Consider the following 17,306-nt stretch of genomic DNA (forward strand, 5'->3'; position numbering starts at 1 on the left):
TGGGGTATGGATTCCTTTATTTCTTTTAAATCAGCATACACATTACATATTTACCTGCAGATCAAAAAACAGAATTGGCTGGATATGGCAACAATTTAACATCCATCTTGATTACTAGCAGATTTTTTAAATGGTCTAACTTTTTAATGCAGGTAAATATAAGAAACTTTGTAAAATATCTATCTTATCAGAAACAAAATGCTCCTTTATCAAACACACCAACATTCTTCAACTTGACATTAATCATTCGCTCACTCCTTCCCTTCCATAGGGAGCATGTAACAGTTTGTTTTGTTAGAATTTTTTTTTTTTTTTTTTTTGGGCGGGCTGTTAAGTGGATATATTAGACTTTTTTTTATAGTTATCTGTACTACTGACTTACAAAGTTCATTGAAAAGTGATTGACCATTTAAAGCTCTGTTCACACTTCAAGTGCTTCGGTCAAGTTTTTGACAGCAAGAATATAGCCATGCTATCTTCAGCGCCCGAGATCTCAGACACGCGTGTCTGTCAGTTAGGATCACAAAGCTTCCAAATTTAATATGAAAGAAATGATATAGCAATTAAAGAAATCAGGCTATGTGCATAAAACCTTACCTTAAGATCTTTAATGTCAGTTACAGCTCCGAATTCTTTATTAATGGCTTTCCGAATTTTTTCCACCTGAAAGATCACATCACAATTCTTAGCATAACTTTGTTTTATTGCTTTGAACAACACTGCGCCTTTGATAGTCATTTTGCAATGGTACAGTATTACCACAAAATATATAAATATATACACACACAAAATATATAAATATATACACACATAGCTAGAGATATCTATCTATCTATATCTCTATCACACACAAAGCAAAAAAGTATTTACCCCATTGACTTTTTTCCACATTTTGGTGCCTCAACCTGGAATTAACATGGATTGTTTGAGGATTTGCATCATTTAGTTTACAGAACATACCGACAACTTTGAAAATGTTTTTTTTAAATTGTATTTATTGCGAAGCATTTTCTTTGGCCAAAAAGTTAAAAATTTTAGCCTCATCAGACCACAGCACCTTCCTCCATACATTTTGGGAGTCTCCCACGTGCCTTTTCGCAAACTCACAACGTGCCTTTTTGTTTTTAGCTGAAAGTAATGGCTTTCTTCTTGCCACTCTGCCATAAAGCCCAACTTTATGGAGCGTATGGCTTATTGTCGTCCTATGTACAGATACTCCAGTCTCTGCTGTGGAACTCTGCACCTCCTCCAGGGTTACCTTAGGTCTCTGTGCTGCCTCTCTGATTAATGCCCTCCTTGCCCAGTCCATGAGTTTTGGTGGGTGGCTATCTCTTGGCAGGATTGCTGTTGTGCCATGTTCTTTCCATTTGGTTATGATAGATTTGATGGTGCTCCTGGGGATCATCAAAAATTGATATATTTTATTTATTTTTTTATAACCCAACCCTGACTTGTACTTCAAACAAGTGAGGGACAATTTTGTTGGAGAGTTCCTTGGTCTTCATGGCAGTGTTTGGTTAGGTGTTGCAGCCTCTGGGGCCTTTCAAAAAAGGTGTGTATGACACTTAGATTGCACACCGGTTTACATCATTTCACTAATTATGTGACTTCTGAAGGTAATTAGTTGCACCAGAGCTTTTTATGGGCTTTCTAACAAAGGGGGTGAATACATACACACATGCCAACTTAAACTATTGTGTTCTGATCCATCACATAAAATTCAGATTAACACATTGAACTTAAGGCTGTAATGTAACAAAATACGAAAAAAGTCAATGGGGGTGAATACTTTTGCATTGTGCAAGTGTTCACCTTTCAGAATGTACAAGCGAACAAAAGACCACAGCAACGCAGACTCCAAACTGTTTATTCAGATAGTCATGTCCACCATACCAAAGTACGACCTTTTGGCAGTGCTACTGCCTTTTTCAAGCATCCTTGAAAAAGGCAGTTGTACTGTCGAAACTATCAGGTTAAGTCCTAAAAATAAGTAAAGATAGCCAAATCTTAGATCAAATTTATGTAAAAATAATGAAAATTTTTAAGGGTTCACAAACTTTCAAGCACCACAGTACAATCATAATTTAAAAAGCTAATGTAAATTGTACCTGCTTTCTATAAGGAGCAATTATGCCAATTTCTTTGGGAGAAATTTTGGCTATGCCTTTCTTTCCTTGTGTCTCCAGCAAGTCACGGAGATAAGACACCAGAACCTCTATCTCATGTACATTGAAGAAGGATGGGCTGTTCCCTTCTCGTTCATCTTTCCCCAGCACATGATGGAATATGAGTGGAAAGTTCTGCAAAGAAAACAATTAGAAAGGTCTGATATTACAACAACTTATCTTCTTGTGCCCCTAAATGAAGAAACTTCTGATTTCCATTCCATCCTTCAGACCACAGCATTGAACATTAAATATGGCTGTCTCAACAATTAATACACTTCCTTGGCAGTGGTGAGGAAGCTGCACCTCACAGAAGCTCTGGAGATGCCTTGTGATATGTCAGATATTTAGGAAGTTTGGTAAATTCTTTGGAGGAATTTTTAAATATACAAAAAATAGCTTTAACTAAATTATTTAGAAGTGTCTTCTAATTTCTCATCTCCTTTTTGGATTCCATGTCCTGTCTTGTAAGTCTCCTGATACAAGGTCAAAGGGAAAAAAGTTCACCTTCTTTGGAAGCTTCTCCCAGTTGCAGTATACACGTGTGACCATTTCATCAGCCTTGGCTTGGAGCTCATTATCATAAAAAAGTTCATTTGGAACAGAGAGAATGTCAGGATGGGACCTAATTAAAATTGTATATCTCATTAAAAGGAAGACAGTTGTAAACACATGGAAAGGAGTTAGTCACTCAAAGGGTAAGGAAAGACAGGCATCAAGAAAAAACTCTTGCTAAACTAAAAAAACATGCTACAGACCTGTAATTCAGCAGTAACTTGGTGACAAATTGAGGATTGTAAGTTCCGTTGGATTTTCCATAGAGTGGATTTTGAGTCATTAGTCTTTCCAGCAGTGAAAGACCTGCATAAAAAAATAGGTTTAAACCCTAACACTACAGACATAAAACCTCACCAGGACTCTGCACAGCAAACATTGTACAATGTTGTCCATGAGCAATTTCTAATAACAATCTGAATCACTCACTTAATCCATGCTCAATGGCAAATGGAGACCTTAACACTGGGCCTAGCTGCTGTGGATCACCAGCCAGAACCAACTGCCCTTCTTTTGTCACATCCAGAATACCTGAAATTGAAACATTTGGGAGTAAAAAGAAAATGTATTTAGAAATTATTTGGCTATAAAAATGCAAACAGTTTATTATTCCAGTTAGTTCCTAGGCATATAAACAATGACAATGTTGGTTTCAATGTTGGTTGTTCACTGTGGCACATAACAGAATTCATACACAGTAGCCATATATGCAGTCACTATATGGGATGATGCATCTGAAGAGTACCACCTTAGATAAACAGGACACAAATAACTCGATAGGGAACCGTTTCAAGGGAGCCATTACTAAGACTCACCAGCCAATGTGGCTCTCTTATCACCAAGTGACATCTCAGAGCTCTCTCAGGACTCGTCTATCCATGACTGCTGGGTTCACACCTGAGCGTTCTGAAAGGAGCACTCTGTATGCGCGATTGTACCGGCGTTTACAATCGCGCATACAGAGACAAGCGAACTCCCATTGTCGCGCGTTCCCGTACAGAGACAACGCCCCAAAGAAGCTCAAGAACTTTTTTGAGCGTAGGGCGTTTTTCAGCGCATTCAAACGCGCTGTAAAACGCTCAAGTGTGAACCAGGGCGATAGGGAAGCATTGGTTTTCATGTGTTGAGCGTTTTACAGCGCGTTTGAACACACTGTAAAAACGCTCAGGTGTGAACCCAGCGTTAGAGTCGCCATCAGCAGCCGGAGGGATTCCACTCCTCCTCCGGCAGCAGTCAATCCGTGGCATCTTTTAAACGGCTTATCTGGATGCTCCTTGGTGGCTGACTAGACCCAGACCTCTGCCCAATCTCACAGGAAGTCTCAATACACACTCTTCCAGCCCTGACTTTATAGCTGAAGCCAGATTCCTGAGCCCTAGTCTGATCTGAGCTACACAGACTTCCCAGGCACACCATGTGGTCTCAGCTACACTGACCAATTTTCTCCTTGGAGCCTTTTTTTCCTAGCCTGTGGTGCCGACAGGGACATCTAGTGACAGGAATTAACATTGCAAACATGCATTCAATGCACTGTATTACTGCCATCTAGTGTAGCGCAGGATCCAATACAGTAATAAACAGTGCAAAACTTTATATTGTTTGTAAGAGGATTGATAACAGACACTTATAGCTCACCCCCTTGAAAACAGGTTCACTTACGGATTAGAAAGAGTTAACCAGTTAGAGAATTAATACCTGCTATAGCTGTTACACACTCAGGCTCTACTGCATGTCCAGATTCATCAATAAACACATGGGTAAAATGGCCATCTGGGAACTGCGCAGAAACAAGCCTAGAAAATACAAGATGGTTATATAATGAGATGCAAACTGCCATTGAAGGGGTTCTCTACTGGAAAACTACCTGTACAAATGATTTCTTGACAATGGGCAGATCAAAGTGCCTCCGTTCTGGGGGATATGTAAGGAAAAGCCACAGGAAGCAGTCACAGACAGTTCAGTTTGTGTGTGGCTTTGTTTTAGTTACTCAGAAGGCAGCAAAAAGGAGATTTTTGTGAAACTTACCTGTAAAATCTTTTCCTCGTCTTTTCCATTGGGACACACACACACACACTATGCAAAAATGAAGCTCCTCCTCCTCGGGCTATACCCCCAGACACCTCCAGGAGGACTTCAATTGTTGCAAAAGCAGTAGCAGAAGGAGAACTGAAAAAACCACAATGGAAACCATCACACCAACTAAACAAAAAAAGCGGGCGGGAGCTGTGTCCCCCAATGGAAAAGACGAGAAAAAGATTTTACAGGTGAGTTTCACAAAAATCTCCTTTTCTTGTACATTCCATTGGGGGACACAGACCATGGGACGTCCAAAAGCAGTCCATGGGGTGGGAACAGATGAGTACTCTTGCCCCACGTTGCGGCAGAAATGAATTCGTCCAACTGGGCTCCAAAGAGTCTAGATCCTTCAAAGGGAAGGTTAGCGAGGGAACGCTTGGAAGCATCAGCATCCCACACCTTCAACCAAACCTCTACGCTGAATGACCGAGAGGGCCGAAATACGGGCAAATAGGGAACGGATATCCATTGAAGCTTTACAGAGATATTTAGAAGCCTGAGACATTTGGAGAATAAATTTTAAAGTGTCTGCAGGGGAGCCCTGTTCCGTCAGATCCTGGTGGTGGCGCCGCAACCACGCCGTAAGGGCTCTGGCAACCTAAGCGGACGCAAAAGCCGGTCACAGGGAAGCGCCCGCCAGAGAGAAGATGGACTTGGAAAGTGAATCCAGGCGTCTGTCCACCGCATCCTGCAGGGAGGAACCGTCTAGGACAGGAAGGGCCGTGTTCTTGGCCAACCTGGCCACCGGAGGATCTACCTTAGGGGAAGAAGTCCACTTTTCCACCGAGTCAGAGGGGAAAGGGTAAAGCGTATCCATGCGCTTGGTGGCCGAAAATTTCTGATTGGGTCGGTCCCAAGCCTTTGATATGACCGTTGTGAATTCCTCATGAACGGGAAACACCGCGGATTCGGGCCTTTTGGGCGGAAAGAGGGAGAACTCCCGACTAGTGGAGGGAGTGGAATCTCCTTGGATATTAAAAGTGTCACGGACAGCCTCCACCAATTCGGATACCATGGTGGAAAGCTTAGGCAGGGGTTCCCGCTCCGTGGCCTCGTCCGATCCGGACAATTCCCCTTCGGATTTGCGCTCCCCACGAGAGGGAGAGTCAGCAGGGCATGCCTCAAGGCGTGGGGGAGAAGCGGAGTCATCCGACGAGGAATGCTGCCACTCACGCTGCCTCTTAGACGTCAGACGCCCCCTGTGAGAATCACTGAGAGGAGATGGAGCAGTGGACGCTACTGGAGTAGTAGCTGCCATACGCTCCATGAAGGACATGGCTGCCTTGGCAACTAGGGCCAGATCCGCTGCCGCACTAGACATGGCGGAAGCCCAGGCGGGTACCGCCGGTTCCGCAGGGGCAGAGGGAGGACTGGGCTGAGCAAGAGAAGGAGGCTGATCCTGTCCAGGAGCAGGGCACGAGTCACAGGTGCCAGAGGCAGAAAAAGGCATAAGGCACACCTTGCATGACCCCAAAAGAGCCTGAGAGGAGGCCTTGGCAGATTTAAGTGCCCCAGGCTTTGGCATGATGGAACCCCACAGTAAAGGATCTCCTACCAGTTGCTGCAAAGATCAGGAGCAGAGCAAGCTGTTCTACCACCCAGGCAACGCTAGCAGAAGTCTCCAGTGTAGAGAGATGAGGAGCTGCACGGCCGTGAGCAAACAGAGTCTCCGGTGTAAGGAGAGTCAGAGCGGCATGCCGAGGCTCCGCCCCCCCCCCGAACGAGTCATCATGGCGCGAAATAAGCGTGCGCGCGATTTGAACAAACACCCCGACTCCCCTCACGCGGCGCAGCAGAGGTTAACGAGGCCATGGAGGAGCGGCCTGCCGACGGGCGCTGTGAGAGCGCAGCAGCCAAGGCCCGACGAGAGAAGCGCTGAAGCCCACAGTTTAAGGGGGAAGAGATGCCAGTACTCCAGTGCCAAAATGAAGAGTGCCCCCATCAGGATCCCTCTTCAAGCTCACCCAGGTAGCCACAGACAAACAGACACAGAGGGAGGGGGAGGGACTGGGCAATACTTATCTGCTCAGCATGCTCCCTCGATGTCCAGACCAGCAGGGATGCACCTCTTCAGAATTCTGACTCCAATCCAGGAGAACAGTGCTCTGGAGGAGGGTAGGCAGCAGGCGTCCCAGCAGCTGGTGGGATGCCAGAGCTGACATGTTGAGCCTGGATCCACTTTTCTTCTGTGGGGGGATGGGAGGTAGCCAGGACACGTCGAAAGACTGTGGCAGACACTCCACGGGGGCCAGGAAAGCGCAATGCTGACCTGCGTCCCCATCTGAAAACAGAAAAAAAATAACAAAACAGGAGAAGAATAAGCGTCACCTCCTTGGACAGACTAAGCAAAGATACTGAAGTCCTCCTGGAGGTGTCTGGGGGTATAGCCCGAGGAGGAGGAGCTTCGTTTTTGCATAGTGTCCCTCCTAGTAATACCTCTAAGCTATACCCATGGTCTGTGTCCCCCAATGGAATGTACGAGAAAACGAGATTTTTGTGAACTCACCTGTAAAATCTCTTTCTCGCGTAGTTCATTGGGGGACACAGACCGTGGGTATAGCTGCTTGCTGCCACTAGGAGGCGACACTAGGCTAAGAAGTGATAACTCCTCCCCCGCAGGCTATACCCCCTCCAGCCTGGAGAGAGCATATCAGTTTGTGCCCAAGCAATAGGAGTAGGAGAAAAAAATCAATAATGAAAATACAGTACACAACCCACAACTGACAAACATCAGTCGGAATGCACCAGAACTGAGGACCATACTGGCCCACCAACCGCCAATATGTGCGGCAAACAGAACACTGGGTGGGAGCTGTGTCCCCCAATGAACTACGCGAGAAAGAGATTTTACAGGTGAGTTCACAAAAATCTCGTTTTCTCGCTAGTATCATTGGGGGACACAGACCGTGGGACGTCCTAAAGCAGTCCACGGGGAGGGAAAAAAAATCACACGCCCCTGGAGAAAAAACGCCCTCGAGGATGCGGCATCCGCTGCCGCCTGCAAGATCTTGCTGCCTGGAGCAGCAACAGATGATGGCTAGAAAAGACCCCCGAAAAACTCGGTGAACTTGCCGGAAGACCAAGACGCTGCCCTCTAGAAGCGATGTCTGGAGTAGATGAACCCGAGAAATGACGACCGCTGGACAGCCAGGCCATCACTCCGCTAGGAAGCAACCGACAGGCAGACATCCCAGGAAAAAAAGCATCCCGTTGGAAGACGCCAGCTATGACAAGGACCTCCAAGAAAATCAGGCAGAAAACCCATACAGCGGAACGCGCCAACGCGCCAGATATGGACCAGCAAATCTCCGAGGCCAAAATAGATGGCTGATGGAGAGCCCGCCCTTAAAATACGAGGGAGAAAGAAGAGAAAAACCATGTCCGAGAAGACCCGAAAAGCGGTGACCTTCCGCCAGAAAGAAAATTCTGGCGGAGCACTGCCTGATGCAAATGACAAAGGACAAATGGACGTACAAAAAGAAGAAGAAGAAGTCCCAGAGGGGGGGGCTTGTTTGTTCCTGAAACGCCCCCAGCGATCTACCGATCGTCGGGGCGAAGCCGGTCGTAGACCACAACTGTGGGAGCGGAACCAAAATCCAGGTTCGCAGGATCCTCCTCTGGTTAAAAGAAACCGGTAATGGAAAAAAAAAACCCATAATTGACATATATTGACTTCCGGGCAGAGACCAAGATAAGAGAATACTCTCCGTGGAAAAAAATAGATCCCGGATTCCATAGCTATACAACCCATTGCCACCGGTCGAGGAGACCGAAGGGAAAAGGTGGTCAGCAGTCCAGCTAGAGGAAGGACAGGAAAGAAAAATAGGGGTGTTCCGTTCAAGGAACGAAATCCCTACCAGTGGTGACAAGGTGTGACAGTCACCCGCTCAGCCTGGCTTGGGGGGACCGTAGTCCACCCCCGGAAGGAGCAGTGAAAGGAATGACCACCATCGCTTGATGTGACACAGAAGTAACCATAACTGAAGGAAGGAATCACTGTAGTGGTAGACGAGTGCCACAGGGACTAAGTAAACATATCTGACGGACAGTATCACCGTAGTGGTAGACGAGTGCCACAGGGACTAAGCTACCCAGTCGAGCGCGCCCAAGTAAGGTGCTGATAGCTATGGCACTGACGCCAATGCAAAACCCGAGTTGAGGACACAAGAACAATAGTAGTCAGAGCAACGGACAGTTAACAGTAATGAAGACCATTGAGAGGTCAGGGCAAGCCCATTGCCATCAGGGACTGGCACTGTACAGATCTCTTGGTAATGAAATACACCCTTGAGGAGGAGCCCATACAAAGGAAGCTGCCAGAGTAACGCAAAGGCCACACTCCAGCTGAGGAGGATGCCACACCGTACAGGATACCAATCCCAGAGTCGGAAGAAACCGCCGTCTGACGAAGGAACTGTGCAATAGGAATGTTCAGTAGAAACCCTAGCATGTAGTGGAGATGCAAATACCCTTTGTACAGTAATAGCTACCGCCTGCTCCTCCCAGCGTAAAACTGAGGGAGAGGCCTAAGGACACCCAGAAGTAGCATGGAACCAAGCTAACTCAGTCAACCAGAGCCATTCTGAGGCATTTCATCTAAAAAGGGGGCAAAACCAGAGCAACCGCCGAAGCAGTGTCAGGATAGAACCCCTATCTGAGGGGGCTGACCCACTGCCACGAGTTCGATCTCCGGCCCTTGTGAGAACTACCCTTGCTTTTTTTTTTTTTTTTTTTTTTGTTTGTCAGAAGTGGGATCTGAACCCACGCCTCCATTTGGAGACCCGAACACCCATACACGGAAGAGATTAACTCTTGAGTCTGGCACATTAGACCACTCGGCCATCCTGACTTAGAGAACACGCTGTAGTAGTCAATGCAGAATGCCAGCAAAACACCCTCACCTAATGAGGAAGAGTGGTGGCCCAGAATACAGAGTCAGTGCAACCTTGGGCTCGCTGGGTCGTAATCCCAACATTTGTATAATGGCGTGCACCCACACGCTGTAGAGGACCAAGTTCTGACCGACCTGAACGGTGGAGGCCCATAGGGATGGGAATCTAGGGCACCTGAAGAGCTGCTGAGCGACTCCCTTAAGAGAACAAGGAACGACCTATCTGCGCCAACCACCAGTACCAGAAGAGACGGGAGGATACAGTATGGGAGCAGTCCCAGTATCCATATACCTCTAGATGAGGAGTACCAGGCACCAATGGCAACGACTGTTGCCGCGGCCCACCCGTGAAGGAAGCCACGGCATCTAGTGCGGAGGCTTAGTTGAATTAAAGCATGCATAGATGCTCAGTGATTTCCCGTTAGATGTAGAAGGGGGTAATGCCACGACTGTTGAATAGTATTCAGTGGTAGCGCAACCCTCCGTCAAGGAAGGAAGGTAGGGAGATAAACAGAACCGCATCCAACGGTAGTGTAATAACCCCCTCCCTGGAGGGGGTAACGCGTACTGTAAGCACTACCCTCAATGGAAGTGCAACCACTCCACCCATGAAGGGGAGAAAAAATATATAGGGAGTACTGTATCCTGAGGTTAGCGCCAGTACCTAACCTATGGCAGGGGGTAATGCACCCAGTAGGAATTGACCCCTATGGCAGAGAATTACACCCCTATCGAAGAGGATAATGCATACGAATAGTCCCGTTCCCGGTGGGTAGAGAATTCCTCCACCTAAGCAAGGTGGTAATACTTACAGCAAACATTGCCACCCGCGATAAAGCCATAACGCCTCCTATAAGAGAGGCTAATGCATAACGCCAGTACTGTACCCAGTGGAACAGCAATCCATCAACAACCGAAAGGGGAGACGCAAATGGCTGGCACTGACCAGTGCAAGTGCCGTCAGTCCACCTGTGGAAGGAGGGAATACAAAGGGTAAGTACTGTATCCAGTAGCAAAGCAAATGCCGCCTAAGGAAGGGGCAATGCAGACAATCAGTACTGCCGGTAGCATGGATGCCGTCTAGAAGGTTCATATCAGAGTCCGCAGAACTGTTCCCTCAGAACCAACCCCTGTCAGAAGGGAGGGTTCTGAATATCACCCTAATGAGGAAGGATGGAGGTGCGGAGGAGACCGAGGAGGAATGTCCTGCTCGTGCGCAGCTCTACCTCTTAGCATCCAGCCATGGCAGTTGCAGGCTGTGACAGCGGTGATATAACCATCAAAACACCCAGGAGGTGGAATCGGCATCCCTACCTGACCGCTCACAGGATTGTGTGGGCGGTACTCAATCGACCCACAATCCAGGAGGGTGGATTGGGAACTGCCAGAGGTCCTCCATTGGATTGCGCATGTGGATTAACAACCAAATGACCCAAGAGGGTGGATTGGGAATCCAGCAGCTGTGTTCCCCTGGCTTGTGCAGGTGGAGCATTATCAACCAAACGGCCCCGTAGGGCGGATTGGGAATCCTGCATCTGTGTTCCCCCCGGATCCGTGCAGGTGGAGCATTATCAACCAAACGGCCCCGTAGGGCGGATTGGGAATCCTTCAGATGTGCTCCCCCGGATCCGTGCAGGTGGAGTATTATCAACCAACGGCCTCAGCGGGCGGATTGGGAATCCTCAGATGTGCTCCCCTGGATTTGCGCAGGTGGAGCATTAATCAACCAAACGACCCCGTAGGGCGGATTGGGAATCCTTCAGATGCGCTCCCCTGTATTTTTGTAGGTGGAGTATTATCAACCAAACGGCCCCAGCGGGCGGATTGGGAATCCTCCAGATGTGCTCCCCTGTATGTGTGCAGGTGGAGTAATATCAACCAAACAGCCCAACGGGCGGATTGGGAATCCTGCAGATGTGCTCCCCTGCATTTGTGCAGGTGGAGCATTATCAACCAAACGGCCTCAGCGGGCGGATTGGGAATCCTTCAGATGTGCTCCCCTGTATTTGTGCAGGTGGAGCATTATCAACCAAACGGCCCGTATGGCGGATTGGGAATCCCTCAGATGTGCTCCCCTGGATTTCACCTGTGGTGGCCTATACACCAGACGACCCAGAAGGTGGTCTGGGAATTCTTCATGTGTGCATTCTCAACTAAACAGCCCCGGAGGGCGGATTGGGAAACTGTGAGCAATCCTGCCCTGTCCAGATAGGACATGGGCCCAGCCCCATACTCCACCACCAGGGTGGACATGCCGGCAGGAAGGGGTTAGGGTTAACTTCCTAATCTAAGGTAATTGGCATGCAGAAAGGGGACACTCAGATAATGCAGTGCCGGCTGCAAACAAACGACTTGCCACAAAGGGTTAACCCAGCTCAGAGGACCAGATGCGGAGCTCAGCGGGGCACCTGGGGGAGGAGCGACAGCTAGTCGGGGAGAATCCGCGCCAAAAGGACGAACCCGCCCCCTCCATAACTGGAATGAAAGTTGCGGCCTAGTAGGCCGCAAAAGCCGGGACATAAAGTTCGGCGCACAGCCGACCGGGCGGTACTGCCGGCCGGTTACCACAGCGGGGCCTGAAGAGCAACCGCCGATGTCTGCCCACTGATTTGGAGGGGGAGTGTCCACTCTCGCTGCGGGAACCCATCCCGTGCCGCTAAAACAACTGCACGGGCTGAATCCCGGTAGGCCCGAAGAGGAGCCGGGGGCTAAATTTTTGGCGCCGGCCAAACGAATAGCCGGCCGGGAGTGGAGTGACCGGAGCGGCGCTCTGCAAGTGCCCTGGCTGAACATCGGCCGCGGGAGCTCACCCCGCAGGCCGTACAACTGGACCAGAATCTGAGGAGAACCCAGGCCCCCCGTATGGACAGAAGCCCAAACCTACATTGGGCCTGAGGTAATGTGGGGCCCTCACCATGAATGGCCCACCTGAGGAAAAAGGTCCTCCATCTTATGATGAGGTGACCGGGGGGGAAGGGAGAAGGGGGAGGGGAAGGGCCGAGGTACTTACCCAATACGGACTACTCACCCCATCTTCATCCTCTTCTCTTCACCCTTTCTCAGAGTACCAGCAGGGTCACCTCTTCAGCCGCTGGCACACGAAGTGGCAGGAGACTGGAATGGCGGAGGGTCTCGCCGGATTCAGGTGACCCCCTTGGCTGGCGGGAAGCAGGGGAGCTGGGCTGCCCTGGTCCACTTTCGTTTCTTGGGGAGGGCGAGCGGTGAGGGATTCCGACACCGGCCTTGCTCCCGGGGTAGACAGAGTGGCTAGGCGACTCTGTTTCCCCAACCTAAAAGAGGAAAAAGATAAAATAATAAAAGTAAGCCGCCCTGCAAAAACAGGGAGGTCTGCCTCCTACGACACTAAGCTAAAAACTGATATGCTCTCTCCAGGCTGGAGGGGGTATAGCCTGCGGGGGAGGAGTTATCACTTCTTAGCCTAGTGTCGCCTCCTAGTGGCAGCAAGCAGCTATACCCACGGTCTGTGTCCCCCAATGATACTAGCGAGAAATAGCAGTTCTATAAAGAGGTACAAATCACACCTCAGTCTCAGCATCATCCTGGATGCCTAGTTTCAGCTCCAACATGTGACAGCAATTCAGTGCCACAGACTTCGGGTGGGTCTCCACTTCAGGAGGGTTTCTATATCACGCCCATCTGCATTAGGCCTCGATGCAGTAGCACCACAAGGGACTAGCAATATGAAAAAGTCCTGCTCATAGACCTTGGAGCTGTCTTTTCAAAATGGCCTTACTCAGCTGTAATCTGTACGCAAATTACTTTTTCCAAGCTAACTGCACTCATCTAGAACTATTGCCATATCACCTTGACCGTCCTCCTCCACACCACTTTTTATACTCTAAGTAAATATTTCACAGAAGATATCACTGCTTGAGGCATACACAACCCAGAGCGTGGCACAAACCTCCCCAAATCAGGCTCTGTGCTCACATTGCCCCTCTGTGACCTAACAACAGCTACATGGCATACAGGGCTGTATTTAACCCCCACGGATTGCTACAGAACTGGAGGTTAATATTATGCAATGAGAAAGGCCAGCATAAACATGTAAGCAATAACACTAGGCCGATACCAGTTTACTGGAGCTGATTTTTCAGTTTTACTGTGTGGACTGGGACACAAGCCAAGTCATCTCACCATTAGAAAGTGGGAAAGTTAAATCCTGGAGGCAGACTAGCCCTCCTACCAAGTCCATGCTGCTGGCTAGGGTTTGTGACTTTAGATCCCTTGAATATCTCACAGCATCCCTCAATAACACTGTGGAGGAATGCCAAGTGATCTGGCTACCTTGGGATCCTACTCGACATGCCCCTACTTCCTCCACCCCCCCGCCCCCCTCTTTTCTTCTCCTTATGCTTACTCTCACTTCCCCTTATCCGTTCCTTTCCCCTGTGTTTTGTCAGTTGTCTTGTCCTTTGTCATGGGTGCTTCTATAGAATTTTTGGTAATAGATATGGGATTTGTACTGCTGTATAAGCCGATTTTGCATTTCTTCCCTATCCCATTGGTCCTGCATATGCTTTAATGTACCATTTTTGTTTTCTTTTCTGTATTAGGGAAAGTTAAAATAACCATTTTCTTGCTGAAGGCCTAGATAAAGGCCTGACAACACTTAAGTACACACAAGGAAGTGCTTATTGCTAGCTTGCCCACCATGAAAAAATTTTCAATATAAAAATTTATAGCTGCACTACTGAGAGAAAAAAAAAAAAAAAAAAAAAAAAAAGGCACACAGCTTTTTAATCTAACTAAACTAAAATCTGATAAAAGATCCTGTCAATATGGGCAAACCATACATTTTGGTACTTTGTCAATTTTCATAATTTGTACGGTACTTCAATCATAATTCATAAAATAAAAATGGAAAAAAAAAAGTCGCAGGTTTTGTTACATGATGTGGTGTCTGATGCCAGCCACATACACTGGAGAAAGGTCAAACAGATTTTGGTAGGCTCAGACAGCAAATGTAATACAGAGAGCAGCACGGCTTTCATATTAAAAAAAGAAGGAAAGAATAGAAATCTATTGTAGGAGCAGGGCCGACGCATACATTTAGTATGGGTTACAGGCAGAATTTTTCTGTACTATAGAGCAAACGTGGCTGAATTGCCTCATCCCATGCCTTTCTTATTGGCATATTTGCCATGTGAGTACACATGACTAAAGGCATTCCTACTGACTGCAAATATCAAGCAACAGAAGCTATAACAAAGTTTTGTGCTGCAAAATGTATGTATCCCCAGCCTTCAGGTTAAACTGTTAGAGCAGTTTTGCTCCAGGACATCAAGACATGTGATCTGTCTCCAAGGGTGAAAAACAGCTATGTTTATGAATGGAGAATGGGGCTAAAGCTGTAAATGAATCTAAAAGCATGGAAAATGCTAAAACTGCAGCAGAAAACCAAAAAGGTCAACCTCAGATTCGTGTAGTTGGATTTTCCCATGGAAAAGTCCGCTACGTGAACTTATCCTAAGACTACTCATTTCTATTAAGGCATACTGAAGTTGTTGAGGGGGTACCATGGCTGGGACTTCCCTCCATAAGCTAGCAGTACATGCAGTCTATGGTTGGTACTGCATTTCTGCTTTAGCATTTGTGTATTTTTAACAGCCAATCGCACACCAACTTCATATACTAAACAGAGTAGACATCATTCAAAAGTGTTAATTACCCTTACCGGTAATTGGATTTTCCAATAGCCTCCACAACGGCACTCTCAGAAGAGTGTCTCCGCCTCCCCAGGACAGGAAACAACATAGAAACTCAAGTTTAAAAGGCCCCCTCCCTTTACCCACTTCAGTTAAGGACATAGGACTCGTTAGTAATACAAAGAAGTGTATTGAAAATATCAAACAAATACATTATCAGTCATGCCATAAAGGAAAAATGTGGGGTTGGGAAAATACAGGGCTATTGGAGGCTATTGGAAAATTCAGTTACCGGTAAGCGTAATTAACCCGTTTCCCTGGCGCCTCTACAACGGCACTCTCAGGATTAGGCTCCATTCACACATCCGTATAATGGGTCCGCATTCTCTATGGGGACGGAATGGATGCGGAGAGCACACTGTTATCTCCGCATCCGCATTTCCGGAGCGTGCCCCCGATCTTCCGGTCCGCGGCTCCGGAAAAATATAAATAGAACATGTCCTATTCTTGCAATGCACTACGGACGTCTGAATGGACCCTTAACAGAAAGCACTTTAGGGTGGTACTACCACAAGTAATACTTTTCTGCCAAATGATAAAATCATAGTTATGGAGCACATCCAACTTATGTATGAAAAAAAGTGTTTGGGTTTGGCCATGTGGCTGCCCTGCATATTCGTGCCACTGATGCAGAGACATTCTCCGCCCAGGAGGCTGACACCACACAGGTAGAGTGAGCTTTTATCCCCCCAGAGGGAGTCAAGTTTCTTTGAAGGTAACAGAACTCAATGATACTTATCAGCGATGGTACTCTTGCTTGCTGCTGAACGCTTATGATGGCCTTGATATTGAAGGTGATCCAAGTTACTGAATTCTTTAGAGACTTCCAGGTAAGTTATAAAAAAAAAATAATTAAATAGCATAGCATAGCATAGCATAGCATAGTTTACTATGTCTCTGAAGATTGATTCGGCAAAACGATGGTAGGATACCTCCTGTTGGCGATGAAACCTGGTTACGACTTCAGGCAGAAACATAGGGGATATGTCAAGAATGATAGTCATCCAAAACTGAGGCAAGGAGATCTACAGGAAAAAGCCTGGATCTCCCCCACCCTTCTGGCTGATGCGATTGCCAATAACAAGGTGGTTTCGCAAATTAAAAGTTTCAGAGGAATGTCCTGTAAAGGTCTGCCAACTATTTCCAGGAAGTTAATTAATCCATTAGAACTTCAAGCACAAGGTTTAAATCCCAAGGAGGGATGTTAGAATGAAAAAACAGAAAACAGTCTTCCTGACTGGCGAAAATCTAATATAAGGGGTATATCAGGATCCAGGCTGGTTATACCATCTATCCCCCACAAATTTTTAAGAAGGCTTTCCAAGTTCTTAAATAGATTTTGGAAGTAGTGTTTTTTTTTTTTGTTTTTTTTTATTAGTAAAAATCACAGGCTCAGACAGACCCTGCTGTTCTAACATAACCTGGCCAGTCTCCAAGCTGTTAGATGAAATGGGGATACGCTTGGATGGGACACCAAGTTGGAGGATGCTGCTGCCATCTTTTGACTCCAGATTCCTTGCACTACTCGACTTTGGTGTGGCCCCCACCCCTGACTGCTGGCGTCGGTGGTAATGACGTCACCAAAACACTCCTCTCTGAAGATTTCTTCTGATCTTCATTTCTTACTTTTTTGTCTAAAGTGTTTTGATTTCCATCCCAGGCTTTTAAAAGAAAAGCTTGTAGCGTCTTTGTGTGGAGTTGAACCCATCCGACTGCTGGACTGGATGAAGTTAGATGGCCTAAAAGGGTCATGATGTTCCTGATGGATATTATCCTAGATTTGCAAAACAGCAAGACTCAGAGGGAAGTCTGTTTTTCTTGAGGAAGAAAAGGACATAAGATTGTGGGAGCAAGACTCTCAGAAATAATTTTTTTCACGGGCTGGGTGGG

The 17,306-nt window shown here is 47.1% G+C and overlaps 1 protein-coding gene across 1 annotated transcript in view; it reads right to left on the reverse strand.

Annotated features, from left to right (window-relative positions):
- The window catches only part of LOC122930263 (putative helicase MOV-10), a 214,711-nt gene that overhangs the window by 35,653 nt on the left and 161,752 nt on the right, over nt 1–17,306 (reverse strand). Inside the window, exons 14-19 of the mRNA XM_044283498.1 lie at nt 4,416–4,513; nt 3,150–3,251; nt 2,924–3,026; nt 2,673–2,790; nt 2,109–2,300; nt 598–663 (exon numbers count right to left, since the gene is read on the reverse strand). Coding sequence (XP_044139433.1) covers nt 598–663; nt 2,109–2,300; nt 2,673–2,790; nt 2,924–3,026; nt 3,150–3,251; nt 4,416–4,513 — 679 coding nt within the window. The remainder of the gene's footprint in view (nt 1–597; nt 664–2,108; nt 2,301–2,672; nt 2,791–2,923; nt 3,027–3,149; nt 3,252–4,415; nt 4,514–17,306) is intronic.

Source organism: Bufo gargarizans, chromosome 3, assembly GCF_014858855.1.
Source record: "Bufo gargarizans isolate SCDJY-AF-19 chromosome 3, ASM1485885v1, whole genome shotgun sequence".
Lineage (NCBI taxonomy): Eukaryota > Metazoa > Chordata > Amphibia > Anura > Bufonidae > Bufo > Bufo gargarizans.